Genomic DNA, 19,370 nt, shown 5'->3' on the forward strand with positions numbered 1-19,370 from the left:
CTCAGGACCTCTGGAAGAGCAGCCAGTGCGCTTAACCTCTGAGCCATCTCTCCGGCCCCATGGCTGAATTTGTTATATGGATCAAACTCAGTTCCCTGAAATTTAGGGCAGAGCCATTCCTCCAGCCCTGTTCTGTTTTAATACTGGAAACCCAAAGAAAGGCTTGGTAAGAAACTCACAAATTACTAATTCATGATTACAATAATCCTGAACATCTGTTTTTATGATGAAGCCAAATGCATTCTATGGATCAATTTATTTTGAGGCCATGTGTGTCCTGCATTCAAATACCACATACATTTTAATGCTTACACTGTTTCATTAGCCAGTGTCTTTGTGAGCAATGCACTATGGACTTTGCACTTCTCTGTCATTGTGGCAAAGCCTGAACTCAGCTATACTGAGAAACAACACTTCTCAACCAAATTCCTGAAGGCTGGTCCTGTACCTCTCTGGAATGACCTCTATTGTCATCGTTCAATTTGCAGCTACTTTCACAAGAAAGAGTGACTGTTTTCATCAAAAAAGTTCTGTAAAGCTTGCTTGGATGTTAGTAAACTAGAATCCAAGGTAAGTACAAATCTAAGATTTAGCAAACATTTTGAAAAGCAGAAACTTAAAATAATGAAAACACATTTTAATTCATTTTAGTAGTCAATTCTACATTCAAATTGTTTCATTTATGGAACACAAATCTGACTAACATTAACAGAGTTTTTACTAATAATTAATAAATGCTCACACCTTCCTCAATTCTTACACACTGTTTTTTGAGTCACAAATGACTGATACAAAAGTACCATATGCTTGAACAGCCTCCCTGAGCCCGACTAACAGGCAATTTCCACAGTCCATGTACCAATCTACACACTGCAAATGTGACCAATCTATACTCTCTGCACAGATCTGAACAGTATACCCTATGCAGAGATCTGAAGAGTGTACCCCATGCAGAGTTCTGAGCAGTGTACCCTATGCAGAGATCTGAAGAGTGTACCCCAGGCAGAGATCTGAACAGTACACCCTCTGCACAGATCTCTGAACAGTGTACCCTATGCACAGATATGAACAGTATACCCTCTGCACAGATCTGAACAGTATACCCTCTGCACAGATCTGAACAGTATACCCTATGCAGAGATCTGAACAGTACACCCTCTGCACAGATATGAACAGTATACCCTGTGCACAGATCTCTGAACAGTGTACCCTATACACAGATATGAACAGTATACCCTATGCAGAGATCTGAACAGTATACCCTATGCAGAGATCTGAACAGTACACCCTCTGCACAGATATGAACAGTATACCCTGTGCACAGATCTGACCACTAGCCATGAACTGGAGACAAGGATAACCACACAAAATACAACTCAGGATGCTAATGTTTCCTCTAGATTTCTTCACTTAGGTTTTCATGGATTGAACAACCTGCCCAAGGGCCACATTTGGAGCACTACTGTGCCACAATGTTTACATTACTTTCACAAGAATGAGAGTGAGTATTCCATTTGAGAAGCAGGACAGCCCAATAAGAAGGTAAAAACATAAAATAAAAACAGAAACTAAGAGGATAGGAAAGCAAGCAGAAAACCTGAAAGCTATTTCATAGAGGAATTCAAGGTAATTCAAATGCAAAAAAATCTCCAATTTTTTAATGGCATAGCCATATTGGAATGTATGTTCACTTATCACTATTTTGTGTGATTTATGATGATCATATAAAAGTAGTAAATATTATGTTTTGCCAAAATATAGAATACAAAGACTTGAAAAAGACTAAAGTTTGTTTTATTCATTCACGCTACAAATATCTGTTCTTATAGGAAATGACTATTTAGATCTTAAACTACCGAATATGCTTCTTTCTGGGGATCTAATTTAATAATACCTCATGATACAGAAATTCTAAGAACGATTCACTTGCAGATTTGCCTTTAATGGCTATTTCAGAAGTGAGAAATCTAGAAATGTCTAAGGCGTTTACTTAAAATCTCAAAATCATTTTCAGTTTATGAGAAGAGACTTACTTTGTGTATTTTACCAGATGAACAACCATGTGCCACCTTTGCACTTCCGTATTGGTCGTGCTTTCTCGTAAAGCCCAAGCTCCGACTTACCTATTTTGAGATCATTAGCTGAGCTAGGTAAGTTATAAACCCACTAAACAAACAGTCTAATACTGTGCAACAGGGACAAAGCAAACAGAGAAACTTGCTTTCTGGACACCTTCAGTGTCGAGTGACCATTGGCCAAAGGGTTCACGACAGAACGCCTTGCACAGAACTGGCTGTAGACAGCGAAGGCTGCTTTTCTCCCCCTGGTGAAAAAGGTAAATATAACCAAGATGGCATGAACGCCTGTACTCCAAGCTTCTGAAGGAGGCCGAGGTAGGAGGAGCTGGTTGGGCCCTGGAGTTCGAGTCTAGCCTTAGGCAGTACAGTGAAACACCAACTCAAAGCAAAAATAAATCACTAATTTTAATTTATTGAGAGTAAATAGAGATTGTCATAATGAACACCTGTACCCTGACTGATAGTCTTGTACACAAACCCACTTGGGAAAGCGCTGACTTAGGCTTATCTAAAGCTAACAGGAGCTGGGAATACAATGCAGCCGGAGAGCCCTGACCTCATATGTATAAGGGCCTACGTTCAATGTCCAGCACCCAAAACAAATAAAGGCAATGGGAAGCCATTAAAGCAGGAAAGGGAACAGAATTCCTTTTATAAAACACACTATGGATCAGCGAAGACAGCACAGAGGCCAGCAGTTAGGTTAGGTACTACAATCATCCAAGTAGGCTATGGTGGCAGAGCAAGGAACAGGCTGCAGTTAATCTCAATAACGGTTGCATAACCAGGTAAAGATGAGACAATGAAATGAAAAACGAATAACAAAGCAGCTCTAGCATGCCCGAGGCCTTGGGTTCACACAGTGTCTAAGCCTCTAGTTTCAGCAAGAGTAAACATGCATGCACTACTGACATGTACTGTTTTAACATTTACTGTTGGACACGCGGAACTTAGTGTGCTTCTCGGGTATCTAACACCTAACCCTTGATTACTTCTTCTAGCACATAAGACAGAACAGAAAGAAACCAAATTCTGGGAGAGCAATAAATACAGAGAAGGAAGGACAAAGAAGGCTGGGCTGAGACGGGAAGAAAGTCTTCAAGACAGGACTTTATCAATGAAGTCTTGACACAGTATGGAAAAATATTGAAACCATGCTAAAGGATCCTTATACACTTTTTTCTTTTTCTTTTAGATTTATTTATTTACTTATTATGCATACAGTGTGTTCTGTCTGCATGTTTGCCTCCAGACCAGAAGAGGACCCCAGATCCCACTACAGATGGTTGTGAGCCACCATGTGGTTGCTGGGAATTGAACTCAGGAACTCTGGAAGAGGAGTCAGTGCTCTTAACCTCTGAGCTATCTCTCAGGCCCTTTTATATGCTTTTTTTTAAGTCCAAATTTTCTGTATTACCCACAGATATCCAGGTAAAAATGACAATGACTTGACAAACAAAACACTAAAATGTAGACTTCTCTTAGTGGTTCCAGGTTTGCTTGAAGAACAAGCTTAAAAGAATGTGTTGGAACGAGGAAGGAAGATGGCTGAATAAAGAAAGCCACAGTTTTCCTCACAGGAAAATCCTAACACCCCAGGGAGTGTGACCAGGGGAGGGTGACAAGAAATCCATGGAGACCTGGGATGGCATCATGAAATGTAACAAAGTGCACTGTAATGTGACCTATAAATGTGACTCCTGCCCTGATGGGGGAAGTCCTTCTGTGTACAGGTCTCTCTTATTGGTTAATGAATAAAGCACTGTTGGCCAATAGGGAAGCAAGAGAAGTGGGACTAGGAGTCGAGGAGGATTCTGGGAAATGTGGTCAAGGATAGAGAGTCGCCATGTGATCTCCCGGGAGGAAAGGACACGTCAGGAGGGCATCCTTGGAAAGATAAGTCCTTTTAGAAATACATATTAGTAATTATGGGTTAATAATTAAGTCAGAGCTAGTCATTAAGAACCCATAGCAAATATCCAACAGCTTCATAATTAATACAGTGTCTTGTGTGTTATTTGGGGGCTGAAGTGGTGATGGGATCCAGGTGGGAATCCTGCAACACTGCCCAAAGCCAGGACTAACTCTGTGGGCCTCTACTATCACTATGTATTCCAGTTCAAACAACAGAAGAGTCTCTCAGTCTTCATTGGCTCTGAATCTATTCTGCAGAACTGCCTGATATCTGTGCACACTAATTCACAGAAGGAACACACTTGGGACCTCTCTCCAATTGCTTCAAGTCCAGATTCCCATATAGCAGGTAGCCGTCTGAAGAATAGAGCCACTGCTCTGGGGACAGTGGCCACTGTATCTTGTCATCCCAAGACTCTCTCAAATGTTTTGACACACTTGCAGAGAAAGCTGCAGTCTCATGGACCTGGCTAGATCAGTTGCAGAACTGTGCCCTTACAACACAAGTCTACGCAACACCCTGTACCTCAAGATGAGATAACCCAGCTTGAGCCAGGTGTGCTGGCATGCCTAGGCCTAAAGCCCTATCTCCTCCATCCTCCTCCTGCTTGGTGCTTCCGGTTGCAGTCTTTGGCAGTCCTCTGAGAGGCCTAATACACCTCTTATCAGCCTGTGGGCCCCATCGAGATACTGACACCAGACGTCTCACCATTACTTCTGATCATATCACGGGACCAAAAAGCATACTCCTTGGCATCCTGGAGCACTGCAGACGGCTTGGTGCCACCAGCGCTTACTTCTGCGAGGTCCTAGAGTACCTGCTCCTCTGTGGGTCACCTCCTAACTAACAACACTCACCTCTACCTCTGCACATCTGCCCTTCTGCAAATGGCACCCAGCCCTGCAGCTGGACCACTGCCATTCATATTTGTCTTTGAGCAGGACCTGTGGCCCCACACTCCGGCTGCCCATGTCTACCAGAAGGCTGCACTATTGCCTCCACAAATACCCACAGTTTCGATGGTCCAGGATATGATAACTATAACTGGAAGAAAATCCATATGGAGGCTACACTTCTACACTGATAGCCAAAGCCACGACATCTGTGTAAATAACCCCTACAATTCATGTAAAGGAAAAAGTTTCCCCCCGGAAAACCTACTGCATAAAATTGAAAGAAGACACCACAGTAGCTGTAGAGATAACTCAGGAACACAGGAGACTGAAAACGCAGAGGAACATGTATTCAAAAGAACAGAGTAACTCTAGGACACCGGTTCTCAACCGGCGGGTCACGACCCCTTTGGGTCAAATGACCCTTTCACAGGTGCCTGCATATCAGATATTTACATTATGACTCATAACAATAGCCACAAAAGTAATTTTATGGTCGGTGTCACCACAACACGAGGAAGTGCATTAATGGGTCCGCAGCGTTAGGAAGGTTGAGATGTCCTGGGAGAAAAGAAGAACCTGACATGAAAGACATCTGTTAAGTTCTTGAAAAGAAATAATTCAAAGTAATGGTCCCCAGGAAACCAAGTGAGATACAAAAGAATATAAGTAAATAATTCAACATGTGAAGGACACAGCCATGGTATCAATGAGAAGTTCAACAGAGATAAGAATCATAAAAAAGAAACCAGCAGAAACTGAGAGACTTAATCATTAATCAATGAAAGGGTCACAAGATGACAAAAAAAAGGATGGGGACAGGGGATAAAAAGGGTGGTAGAGATAAAGGAGGACGAGGGCAGATGTAAGCAAAATGCACTATATATGCACAAAACTATCCAAGAACTTCCATCAACACGAAGAAGAAAATGTGGCATTAGTGTATAAGAATATAATATTGAGCGTAATAAAAAGAACAAACTTGTGTCACTAGTGGAGAAACGAAAGTTACGACAGATGAAAGGAGCAGTAGGTCAGGTACAAAGGTCAACCTCAGAGATGGCAGGAGAGCAGTGATCGCTGAGATTGGGGGTGGGGGTAGGGGTGGTGAGGAGAACAAGGAGGCTACATAATGCATACAAACATATAGTCACATAGGAAGAACTTGCTATGGTGTTCTAGATCACAGTAGGGGAATTGAACCCACAACTGTTTATGATATACTTTAGAATAAATATCCGTGCAGAAATTTCTGAAATAGGCAGACAACAGACATAAAGAATGGATATCCTAATTGCCCTCATTTGATCATTACACTATACCCATGCAGTGATTACATTACTCTGTAAATATGAACAAATAAACATCAATTCATAAAAATAATAAGACCAAGTTTTAGAAGTTTCACTTATTAGCTGTATGACCCTTCAGTGTTAGGCAGGCATGCCAATGCATAAATGAAACCCTATGCATGCGTAAAACAAAGAATAATTGCTGAGTAATTAAATTAGCTCTTTGGTCCCCAGACATACTAGATTTGAAAGAAATGTGGCCATAACCACGAAGGCCTGTGTTAACTTGATTCTGTTGCCAAATTTAGCTGTTTATCCTAAAACAGAACTGTTTTCAACCTATTTTGTGGGCCGGATATGCACAATGGAAAATATTCAGGATAAAAAATTGTTTCATGAACTCCAAAAGGTTTGTGATGTTCTCGTTAGGAATGTTAACACAAACCTAAGATCCAACGAGAACTGTCTACTCTTGGCCACAAAGATATTAAATATGATGTTCAGTAAAGGGAAATAATAATCAGGATCATCAAAGATAAACAGCACCCTTTACGGGAAGATTTTTTTCCCCCTTCTGGGAATTTTCACATCTTCTGTGGAAAGATGAGAGGGCACTGCTGTGTTCAGGAAAATAACACTGTTATTCTAAAGCTATCATGAGAACGAGATTGGTAGCATTAAGAGATCACAGGCAGAGGAATTTTCCACTAATACGGACATATGAAAGCTCAGCAAAGGGATGAAATACAAGACTCATGGGTAAAATCCTACTAAACAATGGGTATCGAACATTCAGAAGTGTTAGCCGGATCATGACCTTCTAAGTCACCAGGGAGCACTGGGCTGGTCACTCCCAGTTTCTCACCACCCTGCCGGGTCCCATAACCTGCTGTACTCTTTCCCTTCATTTAAATGCACACACACACACACACACACACACACAACTAAAACTCAAAGCCAACACCCAGACTCTATTAAATTTCATACTCCCTGTAAGAAACAGGGAGGAGCTTTAAAAGGAACTGCTTTCCTCTAAAGGGCCACAGCCCCATCTCAAAGTACTGACTGTCTTTCCCAAGACAGGGTTTCTCTGTAGCTTTGGAGCCTGTCCTGGAACTTGCTCTGTAGACCAGGCTAGCCTCAAACTCACAGAGATCCACCTGCCTCTGCCTCTTGAGTGTTGGGAGCCCAGTCTTTTTTTGTTGTTGTTGTTGTACTATTATTCAAAGATTTTCTTCAGTTTATCTCGGTCCAGTTCCACTTACCCCCATGCTCACATGGTGACTGCTGGTTTGGAGAGAAGCAGAACGAGAGGTAACTTGTGCAGTGCCAACTAAGGATGCCAACTGAGGTCAATTTGTGGCTACATCTCCTCCACACTCTAAGAGTATTTGTTCTGGGGCTGGACAGATGGCTCAGTGGCTTGCTCTTGCAGAGGACCCAGATTTGGTTCTCAGCATCCACATGGCAGCCTTGCTACTTGTTGACTGAACTCCACATTCAAATGCCAGCAGCACCACACAACCTAGAAAACCCCATCGTTGCCAAGCCCTCAAGAGCCTGCTTCTTTCTCTAAATGTAACCAACGTACTAGAAACCTAACCAAGCACACACTCTACTGACAGAAGTGCACACTGGGAAAACGAAAACCCACAGACACCTATCGGCTCATCTTTCCAAACTGAGTATCAGAGGTGTCACAGTCCTCATCTCCAAACACGTGGAGCTGAAAACGAAAAATAGGGCATACAGGACTTTCTAGATGAACAGGAGTCCAAGTACCGCACAGCCAGCCCGATGCTCCAGAGCTAAAATCCTGCATTCTCAACGTCTGTCAGAGAAAGTGAGTGTGCAGTTAGTGAGAGGGAAGGCCATGCAGGGCCAGAGACGGGAAACCCCTAGAGACTTTTCAGACATTGCCAACTGAGCGTCTGTGCAAGTCGTTTTACTTATAGAAAACTGTCTAACGTGATCACAGCGTTCATCTTTTAGGCCATCCCTCATTTTTGGTCATCCCCATTTGTCAAGAGACACCCTCGTCAAGAGACACCCATTCTCTGATCGTTGCTACAACTTGCTGACAGACTAGTGAAAGTAATGGGCCGCTGACAGGCCGTGTAAGATAGTCCTGGGAGATAAAGAACGGATGCTTTCAGAGATACCCTCTCAGCTCTACACTGCGTCTTAGACCATATAAAATAGAGTCACTACAACTCAGTGAGAAATGATTACAAATTTGTATTTCGTTATTTACCTATTTAAGCAGCTTCTCACTGAATAGCTCAGGCTAGCCTCACACGCACCACTCCCCTTGTCCTCTCAGGTGCTTTGGTTAAAAGTACTCTTAGTAGTATTAAACAGGGCTAGATCTTTGAAATCTGAGAAGTAACAAATCACATGGTTTAGGTTACAAAAATTAAACTGTAAGTGGATGAACATGTCACACGGAAAATTTACTACTGTGTGTGTGTGTGAGTGTGTGTGCACACGCTCACATCTGTGTTGTATGTGTCTGTGTTTATCTGTGTGTATGTGTTTGAGTGTGCGTTTGTGCATCTGTGTTTATCTGTGTGTATGTGTGCATCTGTATTGTATGTGTGTTTGTGAAACTGTGTTGTATGTGTCTCTGTGTTTGCATGTTTCCGCACCTGTGTTGTATGTGCCTATGAGTGTGAGTGCATCTATATTGTGAGTCTGTGTCTATTTGTAAGTGTGTGTGTTTGTGTGTGCATGCATTTGTGTTGCATGTGTGTCTATGTGTGTGAGTGTGTCTGCATTGTGCATGTCTATGTGTTTGTGTGTGTGTATGTATGTGTGCATGTGTAAGTGCAGTACCCACAGAGGTCAGAAGAGGGTGACAGACTCAGAGCTACCAGCAGTTGTAAGCTGCTAGCTACTGAACTCAGATCCTCTGCAAAAGCAGTCCTCACTCTAAACTGCTGGGCCATCTCTCCAGGACGTTGGTGAAAATGTATAGGGGGAAAAAAGTATTCCCTCATTGAATCCAATTCAAGAACATAAATATAAAAGTGCTGTTTATAATTTAAATTTTGATTAGAAAAATATGTATAACACAGTTGATAAATTATCAAATTTTATCTGTTTCCCAAACAAACAAAACAATGATGGCAATTTTTCTTCTTCTGAAAATGTCTGTGAATGGTTCATGTCAAAGCTAATTTGAGCATAGTTTCTGGCAGAAGAAAATTTATTTTGTTTGGATTAAACTAGTCATGGTGAATAAAAACCACTCAGCTCTACATTAAAGAGGCATGCTTCTTTATAGACACATAGATTGTGTAGACATGAAAATAAAAGCAACAGCTGGGGATGTTCAGGCGCACTTGTTCAATTCCTGAACTTGGCCTCTCATCCTTCCCGTTATCACAGACCCCAGCAAAGACAAAAACACAATCACATTTTACTTTCACTTGGTATTAACGCTGAGAGTTCTTATCAGTAAATGTCTTACATTTAAACATATGGATAGACAAAACTAAAGTTATATATGTGTAGGTCTTGGCTGATGATCCTGTGTATTCAGTAAATGTATGAGCTGGAATGAGACCATCTGAACTCCAATATATGCTAGGTTTGTATTCTCAGGAAGCTATTCTACCTTTTAAACCCTGCTTTCTTTATGTATAAAATACATGTAGATAGGGCACTGGAGAGATGATTCAGTGGTTAAGAATACTAGCTGGTCTTCCAAAGGTACTGAGTTCAATTCCCAGCAACCACATGGTGGCTCACAACCATCTGTAATGAGATCTGATGCCCTCTTCTGGCCTGCAGGATTACATGCTGACAGAACACTGTATACAACATAAATAAATAAATCTTTAAAAAAAACATGCAGATATTTTATCCACCTTATAAGTCAATCATGAGAGCCACATGATTGCTATGCATGAACATCTTAACATCTCAACAAAACCCTTCTCTCATTAGAGCACACTCTTAGCAACCTTTGTGTTCTCCACAAGGAAGAAGGTGACATGATACAGTGCATCCAACAGGCACTGAAGCCCTAATGGCCACTGTGATGGCCATGGAGATGACACCTCTGGGAAATAATTAGGTTCACATGGGGTCATGGGGTAGACACCGCCTCACAATGTGGTCAGTGCCCATATAAGGACAGAGAATCTGACTCCAACTCTGACAAAAGAACACAGCAAGATGACCAACTGCAAACCAGGTCTTAGAGACCAACCCTTTCCTAAACAAATACCACTGCCTGATGGGGGATGTCCTTTTGTATGCTGTGAATATGTTTCTCTTTTTGGTTGGTGAATAAATGCTGACTGGCCATTAGCCAGGCAGGAAGTATAGGCAGGGATACCAGACTAGGAGAATGCTGGGAAAAGGAAGGCAGAGAGGGTCATGAGGGAGACACACCATGTAGCCGCTGAAGGAGTAACCTGCCGGAGTGTTACTGTCAAGCCACTGCCACTGCCTTGTGACAATACATAGTTTAACAGAAATGGGTTAATAATTAAGAGAGTGCCAATAAGAAGCCTGAGCCATCAGCCAAACAGATTATAATTAATATAAGCCTCAATGTGTTCATTTGGGACTAACTGGTTATGGGAATGGCCACCACAGCTATCACCAGCATCTGGGCAGGCTGGCTCCCCAGTTTTCTTGGTTAAGCCAACTAGTTTATGGCATTTTGTTATTACATATGGCCTCCTTGTATTGTCATTGTAAGGAGGAAAACTAATTCTAAGTTTCTGTTTCAGACCCATTAAGATTCACAGGGTGGACAGTTTTGAAAGCTTCCAGGAAAGATCAGAAACAAATGGGGTCGACAGATGTTACGCTTCTGCCTACATGGGAATTTCTTTTGAAGAACACAAAGGTGAGTGAACGCAGTTCTAGTTAGTCAAGTCAACATTAGACATACGCTAGCCTCAAGCCTGCAAGTTACGATGTCACCATTCTTACCTCTTGTATCTGCCTGGAACTGTTCTTGACGGGTCCTGTAAAGGAAAACATGAGAAATCAGCCTGGCGTACGTCAGTACACAACTACAGATTGCAGAGGAATAGGACAGCAACCACTAGAGAGCTGTGTAGAACAACTGCACTTGCACCTAAGAATGCATCTGCTGGTCAAACAGAAAGAAAGCACATGCATCTGGCTTGTCAGCCAATCAACCAGGTCTTAAATATGGAAATATGGCTAAGCCATCTCTGTGGACGGAAACACTTCAAAAGCTTAGAAGACAAATATGGGGATGTAGCATGAATATTCAAAAAACACAATTGTTACAATTTCTTCTTTCTCAGTGGGGGTTTCACATAAACAAGGCTAGCCTGGAACCAGCTAGGGAGCTGAGGATAGCCTTGAACTTCTGATCTTCCTGCCTCCACCTCTGACTGTTGAGATTATATGTGCACCATCATACCCAGATGACAGCAAGGGATCCAGCCCAAGGACTTGAGCATGCTAAGCCAGCATGTGTTCTTCTCAGGCACCTCTCCAACCTGACAGCCATTACAGTCTTAATGCTATCTCCCGTCTTTTAGTATGCTCTCATTTTTAGAAAACAACAACAACAAAAAAAACAACAACTGTGGTGCCTGTACCATGAGCAGGTCTAATGTATCGGCGAAAGCCTGGAGTTTTAAATAAAAGACAAGACATCCGGCCGATTTGCTAAGAGAATGTGTGTGTCCCTTATTGCAAGGAGGGAACAGCCTTAGATACAGACTTACAGCACAGTGGGAAAACCCCAGGTGTAAGAACTCGTGTTTTCCTTGTACTAGATGTTGGTGTCAGTGAGGCAAGGCCGGGGCTGTAAGCCAGGACTAGAGACCAGGATGCACCTGTAGCTATCAGCTGACAAGCAATGCACAGAGATCCATGGGGGCTGGGGCCCAAACAACAACAAAAAGGAGCCAGCCTGGTGGTGCATGCCTTTAATCCTGGTGCTCAGAAGGCAAAGTCAGGAGGATCTCCTGGCCTACAAAATGAGTTCTAGGACATCCAGGAATACATGGAGAGACCCTGTTTCAAAAATCAAACAAAAAACAGAAAAAAAGCAAAACAAAAAAATGGGGCAAGAGGGGCGGCTCAGTCCTGTGAGCTCTGGCTGCTCCTGTAGCACTGGAGTCCAAATCCCAGCTCCCAACCAGCAGCTCACAAACATTTATTCCTGGGCGCCCTCTTCTGGCCTCTGTTGGCTCTTGCACGTACACACACACACACACACACACACACACAGAGAGAGAGAGAGAGATGAACTTTTTAAAACTATAGCTAAAAATAAAAAAATGAGAAAAGTACATATTACTGCTATGATCCTAAGCTACAAAAATAAAAAAGAGGAGACAGACTGCTTAAAGTTAATATTAACTAGGGTGAAAAATTACTGTGCAAATAAGTAGGCGGTAACTGTGATAAGTCTGGCTCCTCACATACTTCTTCAGTTTCATTTTAATAAAACACATCAAATTTAAGTGGTGAGCCCCTTTCAAACTGATAATGGTGTTATGTCTAAGGGAGCTTATATAATTAAAGAATTTCTGGTCTGGTTAAAAGGAAAGAATAAGCTTGTTTCATTAGGATGGGTGAAATACTAACGACTGTCTGCCACTAACTCCACGGCATAGCAACCCTGTCAACAGTCCAGCAAACTGTTCAGGAGGAAGAACCAAGCCGCGTATTCAGCAGGCAGCTGAGACTAAGGGTTCCAGTTTCTCTCAGTACCCTAACAGGAGGCAGCAGCAACCTCAGTGTATTGTGGGATTACAGGCTATGAGTGGAGTGATTGGCACAACAGGCTCGAGGTGTAACTTCAGAAAGCTAACTGGGGTACAAAATCTTTATCAACTTTTCCTATATACATTAACTACTCCATAAATTCTCACCAAAACATCATACACCACTAAAAGACACTGTTAGTATTCAGGCATCTGCCCTTGGGGGTTCTGACAGGATATGCCCTCAGCTGCAGCTACTAAGAGCACCATCTGTGCACATTCACTATGCTCCCTTTTAAAGGGGCCCTGTTCACCTCCCATCTTCCTCTCTTTCTCACTGCTTCTGTGCCTGTCTCCCCTCCCCTCCCTCCCTCCCTCTCTGCCACTCTGTCCCCAGAGGCTGGTCTCCCTTCTCCCCTCGCCCCTTTTCCCATTAACTTTCCCACCTAATAAAAAACCCCTCCAACCAAGCTCTGTTACTTGGTGCCTTTCTCTCGTGCACCGATTTTTAAAACTACAACAGACAGTCTTATCTCAATGTTTCATTTTTATTCCTTATTTCTTAAGTAAAATATGAGCTTCTGGAAGCTTGTCCCTGCCCCCAGATCTAGAGAAATCACTTTCTTAGCAATCTAATTTTACAGGAAAGGACAATAAAACCAAGGGAAACAACAAAAACCCAAGGACTCGGGAAGTTATCAGGGATACAAAAAAACCAGCTGGTGGGATCCTAGAGCATCTGGGTGGGCCTGATCCCCATGGACAGAGCTCAGCTACCTCTGGGGAAGCCTCCTGTGATGGCTACTGCCGCCTGGTGATCCACTGGCCTCAATATGGAGACAGAGCAACAAAACCTTGGCCAGATGTTTATGACATTTCTTCTAGTCTGTCATTAGAAAGGCATTCCCTAAAATGAGGAAGGCTGGTGTTTGCTTTCATGTAGCCATTAAGTAAAACAGATTCTGTTTATAGAAGCATGCTTATCTCCAGAGAATAACAGGAAAGAACAGATATGCCAACTCTAGCTACCCCTGTAAGTGCAACCCGGGTCTTTTATAAGGGGGAGGGCGTTCACTGTTCCTCTACAGAAGAACAGTATTCTACACAAATATAAACTCTACCTTAGATCTGGTAGCTCGAAGTTTCATTTCCATTACCACAAAAAATTCCCAAGCAGAGGAGCTAACCAACTTCAAAATGACTAGGAACCCGTGTTAATAGCTACAAGTAATTACTGCGAAGTGCGACAAGTCCACTCTATGTGAAGCTACTCTATATAATCTATGTGCGCTTGTGTTCCCCGATCTTCGTCTATATAATCTATGTGCGCTTGTGTTCCCCATCTTCTAGCACGAATGCTTTCCCCATCTGTTTACGCATCACAGGACCTCAACTGCCTCTGCACCTGTGACGGCTGTGCTCCGGAGACTTCCCTATTGACCATTCTATGTTCCAACGAAGCCAGAGCTTTGCTTAAACCTGGGCCAAACGGTTTGTGTTTTGCTAGCGTTTTTGCAGCTCTGCACAGTTATCCCCCCTCCCTTTGGCAGGATAAACTACACCCCTGCAAGGAAGATTATGTCAGGAAAAGTAGGCTTGAAATTTGTTGTGTAACAGACCTGGGTTTTCAAAGGATCTCATTACATGGGCCCTGGGACTTCCAAAACTAGGATCAAGTTCAGCTGCACTTTCTACAGGCAGTCTTAGTGCAGGAGACTTTCTCTGCTTTTTCACACACGTCACAGGACATGACACAACCCAAATTGTTGGCTATGTCATCAAGTCCTCTGTAGTTAGGGACATTAGGAAGGGACGGGAAAAACTACAGCACTTTCGGGCTGAGGGAGAGTCACAGACAGTGATTGCAGCACAGAATTCTGAATTGAATTCCTCTGCTCTGCCTTGGGACATGACTGGGACAACCGGAAAAACTTCAATGAGGCCTGAGTCTGAGTGAAGTGATGTCGTCACTAGACAGACCTTGTTCTTAGAAAACGAAGTAAGAAGTAAAATGTTTTCTGTGTGTCCTTGTGACTCTGTAGCAAGTTGAGACTATTGTGGAGAAAAAATTATAAGAGCCCACTCAGGAACTACCACTGAGGACAAACATAAATCTTACAAGTACCTCAGACAATATGCATCGGGTACTTTTTCTTCTTTCTTTTTTGGGTGGGATGGGGAATGTTTCAAGACAGGGATTCTCTGTGTAACAGCTCCGGCTGTCCTGGAACTCGCTCTGTAGACAGGCTAGCCTTGCACTCACAGATCCAATTGCCTCTGCCTCTCAAGTGCTGGGATTAAAGGCGAGTGCCACACCACTGCCTACTTCATGATGGCTGAAGATGGGACATGACCCTCCTTTCGGACTAGGAACCATGTCCCAGTCATGCCATCAGATTATGTATCCACCAATAGAGTAATTCTTTGATGACTTCAGAGTCACAATTAAACACTGCTGTGGAACCAAGCCTTTAGAATACAGCTTTTTGTTTTTATGAAGAACATTTAGTATCCAAAGAGAGATGGATGGAGGAATGAATGGATGGATGGATAGGCAGACAGACAGAGACAGCTTTCATTTGTAGGTTAGTTCTGAAGCTATATCTAGGAAAGAAATACTAGTTGCTTTCAGGAAGGGAGCCAGTTAGCTGACAACTTTTAACCATACAGTTATACCTTTTGAATTTTGTGCCATGTGATGATATACCTTCAAAAAATTAAGAGTAAGATTCAATAGTTGATAGAAAACAGCAGAACATAAGAAACATTAACAACTATGCCATGTACCGTTTCTTCTATGTTCTGTTATTTTCTAAATTTAACTTAGTCAGAAAACGTTTACATAAGGTATCAGTGCTCTGTCTGCATGTATGCCAAATGCCAGTAGAGGGCATCAGAGCCTACTATAGATGGTTGTGAGCTACATGTGGTTGCTGGGAATCGAACTCAGGACCACTGGAAGAGCAGCCAGTGCTGTGAACCTCGGAGCCATCTCTCCAGCCTCAGAAAACGTTTACTTAAAAAGCTAGCATGACCATGTTTAGAAGCTGTATGAAGCCATAGCTAAAAATAAGAAAGTATTTGAATCTTCATTTTCTATTACCATTGTCGGAATTACATAAAAAATTTAAACCAGAAATAAAATAGTCTAACCGCTAACAAAGCATGCTCCTATTGGCATCTGCGGTCCGTTTCCAAAGACCTGTTTCCCTGAGTGGCTCAGATCTGTAGGCAACATCAAGCCTTTCTCTCGGTCCTATCAAACTAAAACAACCAACAATATTAGGACTCTCTCTCTCTCCTTCCTCCCCCCACCACTCCTCTAGATTGTGGTGCTGTAAATGCCCATCCTTTAGGCGTACCGGGGACTGGGACTACAAACTGAGATTGTAGCTCACAGGGATGTGAACTATGTGGACGGGCATTTCCTGTTCCCAGTGCCACCTCTGGTGAGGCAATTAGGGAGGCCCATGGAGAAGATGCAGCTTCACTCTCATGCTAAGCAAACAGCCTGGCAAAATATATTTGGAGCCAAGGTCACCAGCAAGTGACCAACCTTTAATCCCAATTACTAATAAAACAAACAGACAGCCAGAAATCAGAGAAGAGAAGAGCGGCCTGGGAAGAGCTCAGAATAGTTCCATGAAGCAGGAGCATTTGTGCTGAGAATCTTGAGGACCGGCTCAGCTGAGCTGGAAGACAGTCCATGTTAGGGTGTACGCCCTGGCCCTGGACATAACTAGGCTGCAGCAGACAGAGCCTTTTCCTGTAGAAAGAAATCAGCTCTTTGTCTGCAGACACTGTCTGATCCTACGGTAGTATGCCTTCCTTCCTAAAGGGTCCAGAGTCAGGAGATGGGCAAGAACTAACCAGGTCTAGACTTTCAATTACAATGGTGTATTTTCTCCACCACAGAAAGTTAGACCTTTATTGTGTGGGAGTCATCACTGAAAGAGGACCAGGTTTAATTCCAAATCTGTTAAAAAAAAAAAAAAGAAAACAAGCACTAAGGTATTTAGAGTATGACCAATCACACTCAGCTGAGAGAAGCAGTGTAGTCAGCATTATGACAGGCACTGCTTTCCACAGAGCCACAATGATCTTTACTGACAGTAAGAGCAACGGGAGGGTATGAGGGGGGAAAGATGAAGCCCATCACTCATAAGACTCTGTGTCAGTGACTTCAGCCTTAGGGAGGAGAGGGAAGTGCTTATCTGTATGTCCTAACCACTTCCAAACAGTCTGCCTCACTCTGTCAAATGTCTGCACAACGCTGCAAAACAGCAAATAGACAGGCATATAATCTTTTCATCAACTAAACACAGAAAGGTGTGTGATCCTCCCAAATGCCCTTTAAAGTCCTATAATAATAAAATGAAGTTGGAAAATCAGGGCGAGGGGCAGGCGATGCAGTGCATAAAGGCCTGGGTTCAATACCAGCACACCTGTAATCTTAGCACTCAGCTGTCAGAGAAAGGAAGGTCAGACGTTCAAGGTCATGCTGGCTGCATAGCAAGGTTGAGGTCAGCAGCCTCAACACATTAGACTTTTCTAGAGACAAGGGGGAGGGCTAGGGAGAGGGGGGAGGGAAGACTGGAACTCTGAAGTACATGATGATTTTGGGGTGCAGAGTGTGTGATGGCAGCACTGGGAGGGTGGAGACTGGAGGGTCACGACTTTGAGGCCAACCTGAGGGGTACACAGCAAGTTCAAGGCCAGCCTAAGATGCATCAAAAGACCCTGTTCTATAAAAAGAAAATCCTGGGTGTGGTGGCCCAGGCTGATAATCCCAGCTGTGGGGAGGTTTATAATCCCAGTTGACAGGCCGGCTTGTGAAGCTGACTCACCAGCCAGCCTGTCCTACTTGGCAGGCACCAGGACAGCCAAAGACCCTGTCTCTAAGAGAAGTAGACAGTACCCGTGTTGTAGCTTCTGAGGTGAGTTATAGCTTCTGGCCTGTACATGCACACACAAGTGTGGAGATAGAAATAGAGGGGGTAGAGAGAGAGGAAAGATGCCGGGTGTTAGTGGTGCATGCCTTTAATCCCAGCACTCGGGAGGCAGAGGCAGGTGGATCTCTGTGAGTTCGAGGCTGGGCTGGACCAACAGCCTCAAAAACAATACAGAGAAACCCTGTCTCGTAAAAACCAAAAAAAAAAAAAAAAAGTCACAAAAACTAACAAATGTTTACCAATAATACCAATAATATTTCAAAACACATTTAACATGACTGATTCTAGAGATGACAGATACATCAGGGTAGTGGACTCTATTCTGAGAAGAACCCAAAAAATACTCTATAGAGTCATTTGTTCCATTGTCAAAGCAAGCAACTAAAGTGAAACTGAATTAAGTTTTATTTCCAAAAGTACCTTATACTAACTATATAGAAACACAAGTGTTTCTGTAAAGTACCTTATACTACATAGAAACCAAGTGTTTATGTAATATGACACTATTCACAACACTACACTCTGCACAATACTGTATCATGTCTACACAGTTGACTGGGGAGACCAAGTCACATCTTTTTTTCTTCTGTGCTTATGATCCGAAAGTCAGCCTAGAACAGAATGGGCCACTCAGCTTAATTCTTACTTTTTAGTAACAAGGAAGTGATTTTTTTTTTTTGGTTATTTTTACAACTGATGTTACCTAAACCCTGCCAGTCAGTCAGATTATATTCTCTGCTCTAGGACCAAGAGCCAAACAATGATCAAATCAGCAAGTTGGAAAGAAGGGGACTGGTGGTTAAAGCCGCAGGAAATGCTTGGGTCGGCCTGATGCCACCACGACAGGACTGGAAGAATCAGTAAGAGGAGTTTAAAAAGACTGTTGCTCAGTCAGTGATCTCTGGCCATTTCCAATGCTCACCTGGGACAGGAAGGAAGTGCCTGGATCCAAGAGGCTGGCAGCTTCGTTCTGCATGGTGTTCTGCTGCGTGATGGCGTCTTCTCGCTTCCTCTCCTTCTGCCCGGCTTCATCGTCTTCGTATTCATCTAAGCACTGAGAGAAAGAACAGTCTCCGTTTCATGCTCCGGTAACAGAGTGCCTTACAACATCTAGCATTAAAAAAATAAATCTGAATGAAGCAGGGTGGCGGTGGCGGTGCACGCCTTTAATCCCAGCACTCGGGAGGCAGAGGCAGGGAGATCTCTGTGAGTTCGAGGCCAGCCTGGTCTACAGAGCGGGTTGCCGGACAGCCAGGGCTACACAGAGAAACCCAAACAAACCAAAATAAAGCAAACAAACAAAACAAAACAAAAACCTGTATGCGATCATAAATTAGGTTTATCCAATAAATTGTTCCTTTTCAGCAACATATACCCTCCATTCCTATAAATTAAATTCTCTGCTAAATCCCAATACTTTTATACTCGCACCCATGACAACATGTGTCCTTTCAAAGCTCTAATTACTAATGACAGATTTCTCAAAGAGATGGCTCATTCATTCTCAAACATTCATTCAACATGGTAACC

General features: G+C 43.0%; 1 protein-coding gene across 1 annotated transcript in view; it reads right to left on the bottom strand.

Moving 5' to 3' along the window:
* Positions 1-19,370, bottom strand: part of Pawr (pro-apoptotic WT1 regulator) — a 77,914-nt gene that overhangs the window by 10,631 nt on the left and 47,913 nt on the right. Inside the window, exons 3-4 of the mRNA XM_040754930.1 lie at positions 18,763-18,894; positions 11,129-11,163 (exon numbers count right to left, since the gene is read on the bottom strand). Of these exons, the coding sequence (XP_040610864.1) occupies positions 11,129-11,163; positions 18,763-18,894 (167 nt within the window). The remainder of the gene's footprint in view (positions 1-11,128; positions 11,164-18,762; positions 18,895-19,370) is intronic.

This window comes from Mesocricetus auratus, unplaced genomic scaffold (genome assembly GCF_017639785.1).
Source record: "Mesocricetus auratus isolate SY011 unplaced genomic scaffold, BCM_Maur_2.0 Super-Scaffold_100011, whole genome shotgun sequence".
Lineage (NCBI taxonomy): Eukaryota > Metazoa > Chordata > Mammalia > Rodentia > Cricetidae > Mesocricetus > Mesocricetus auratus.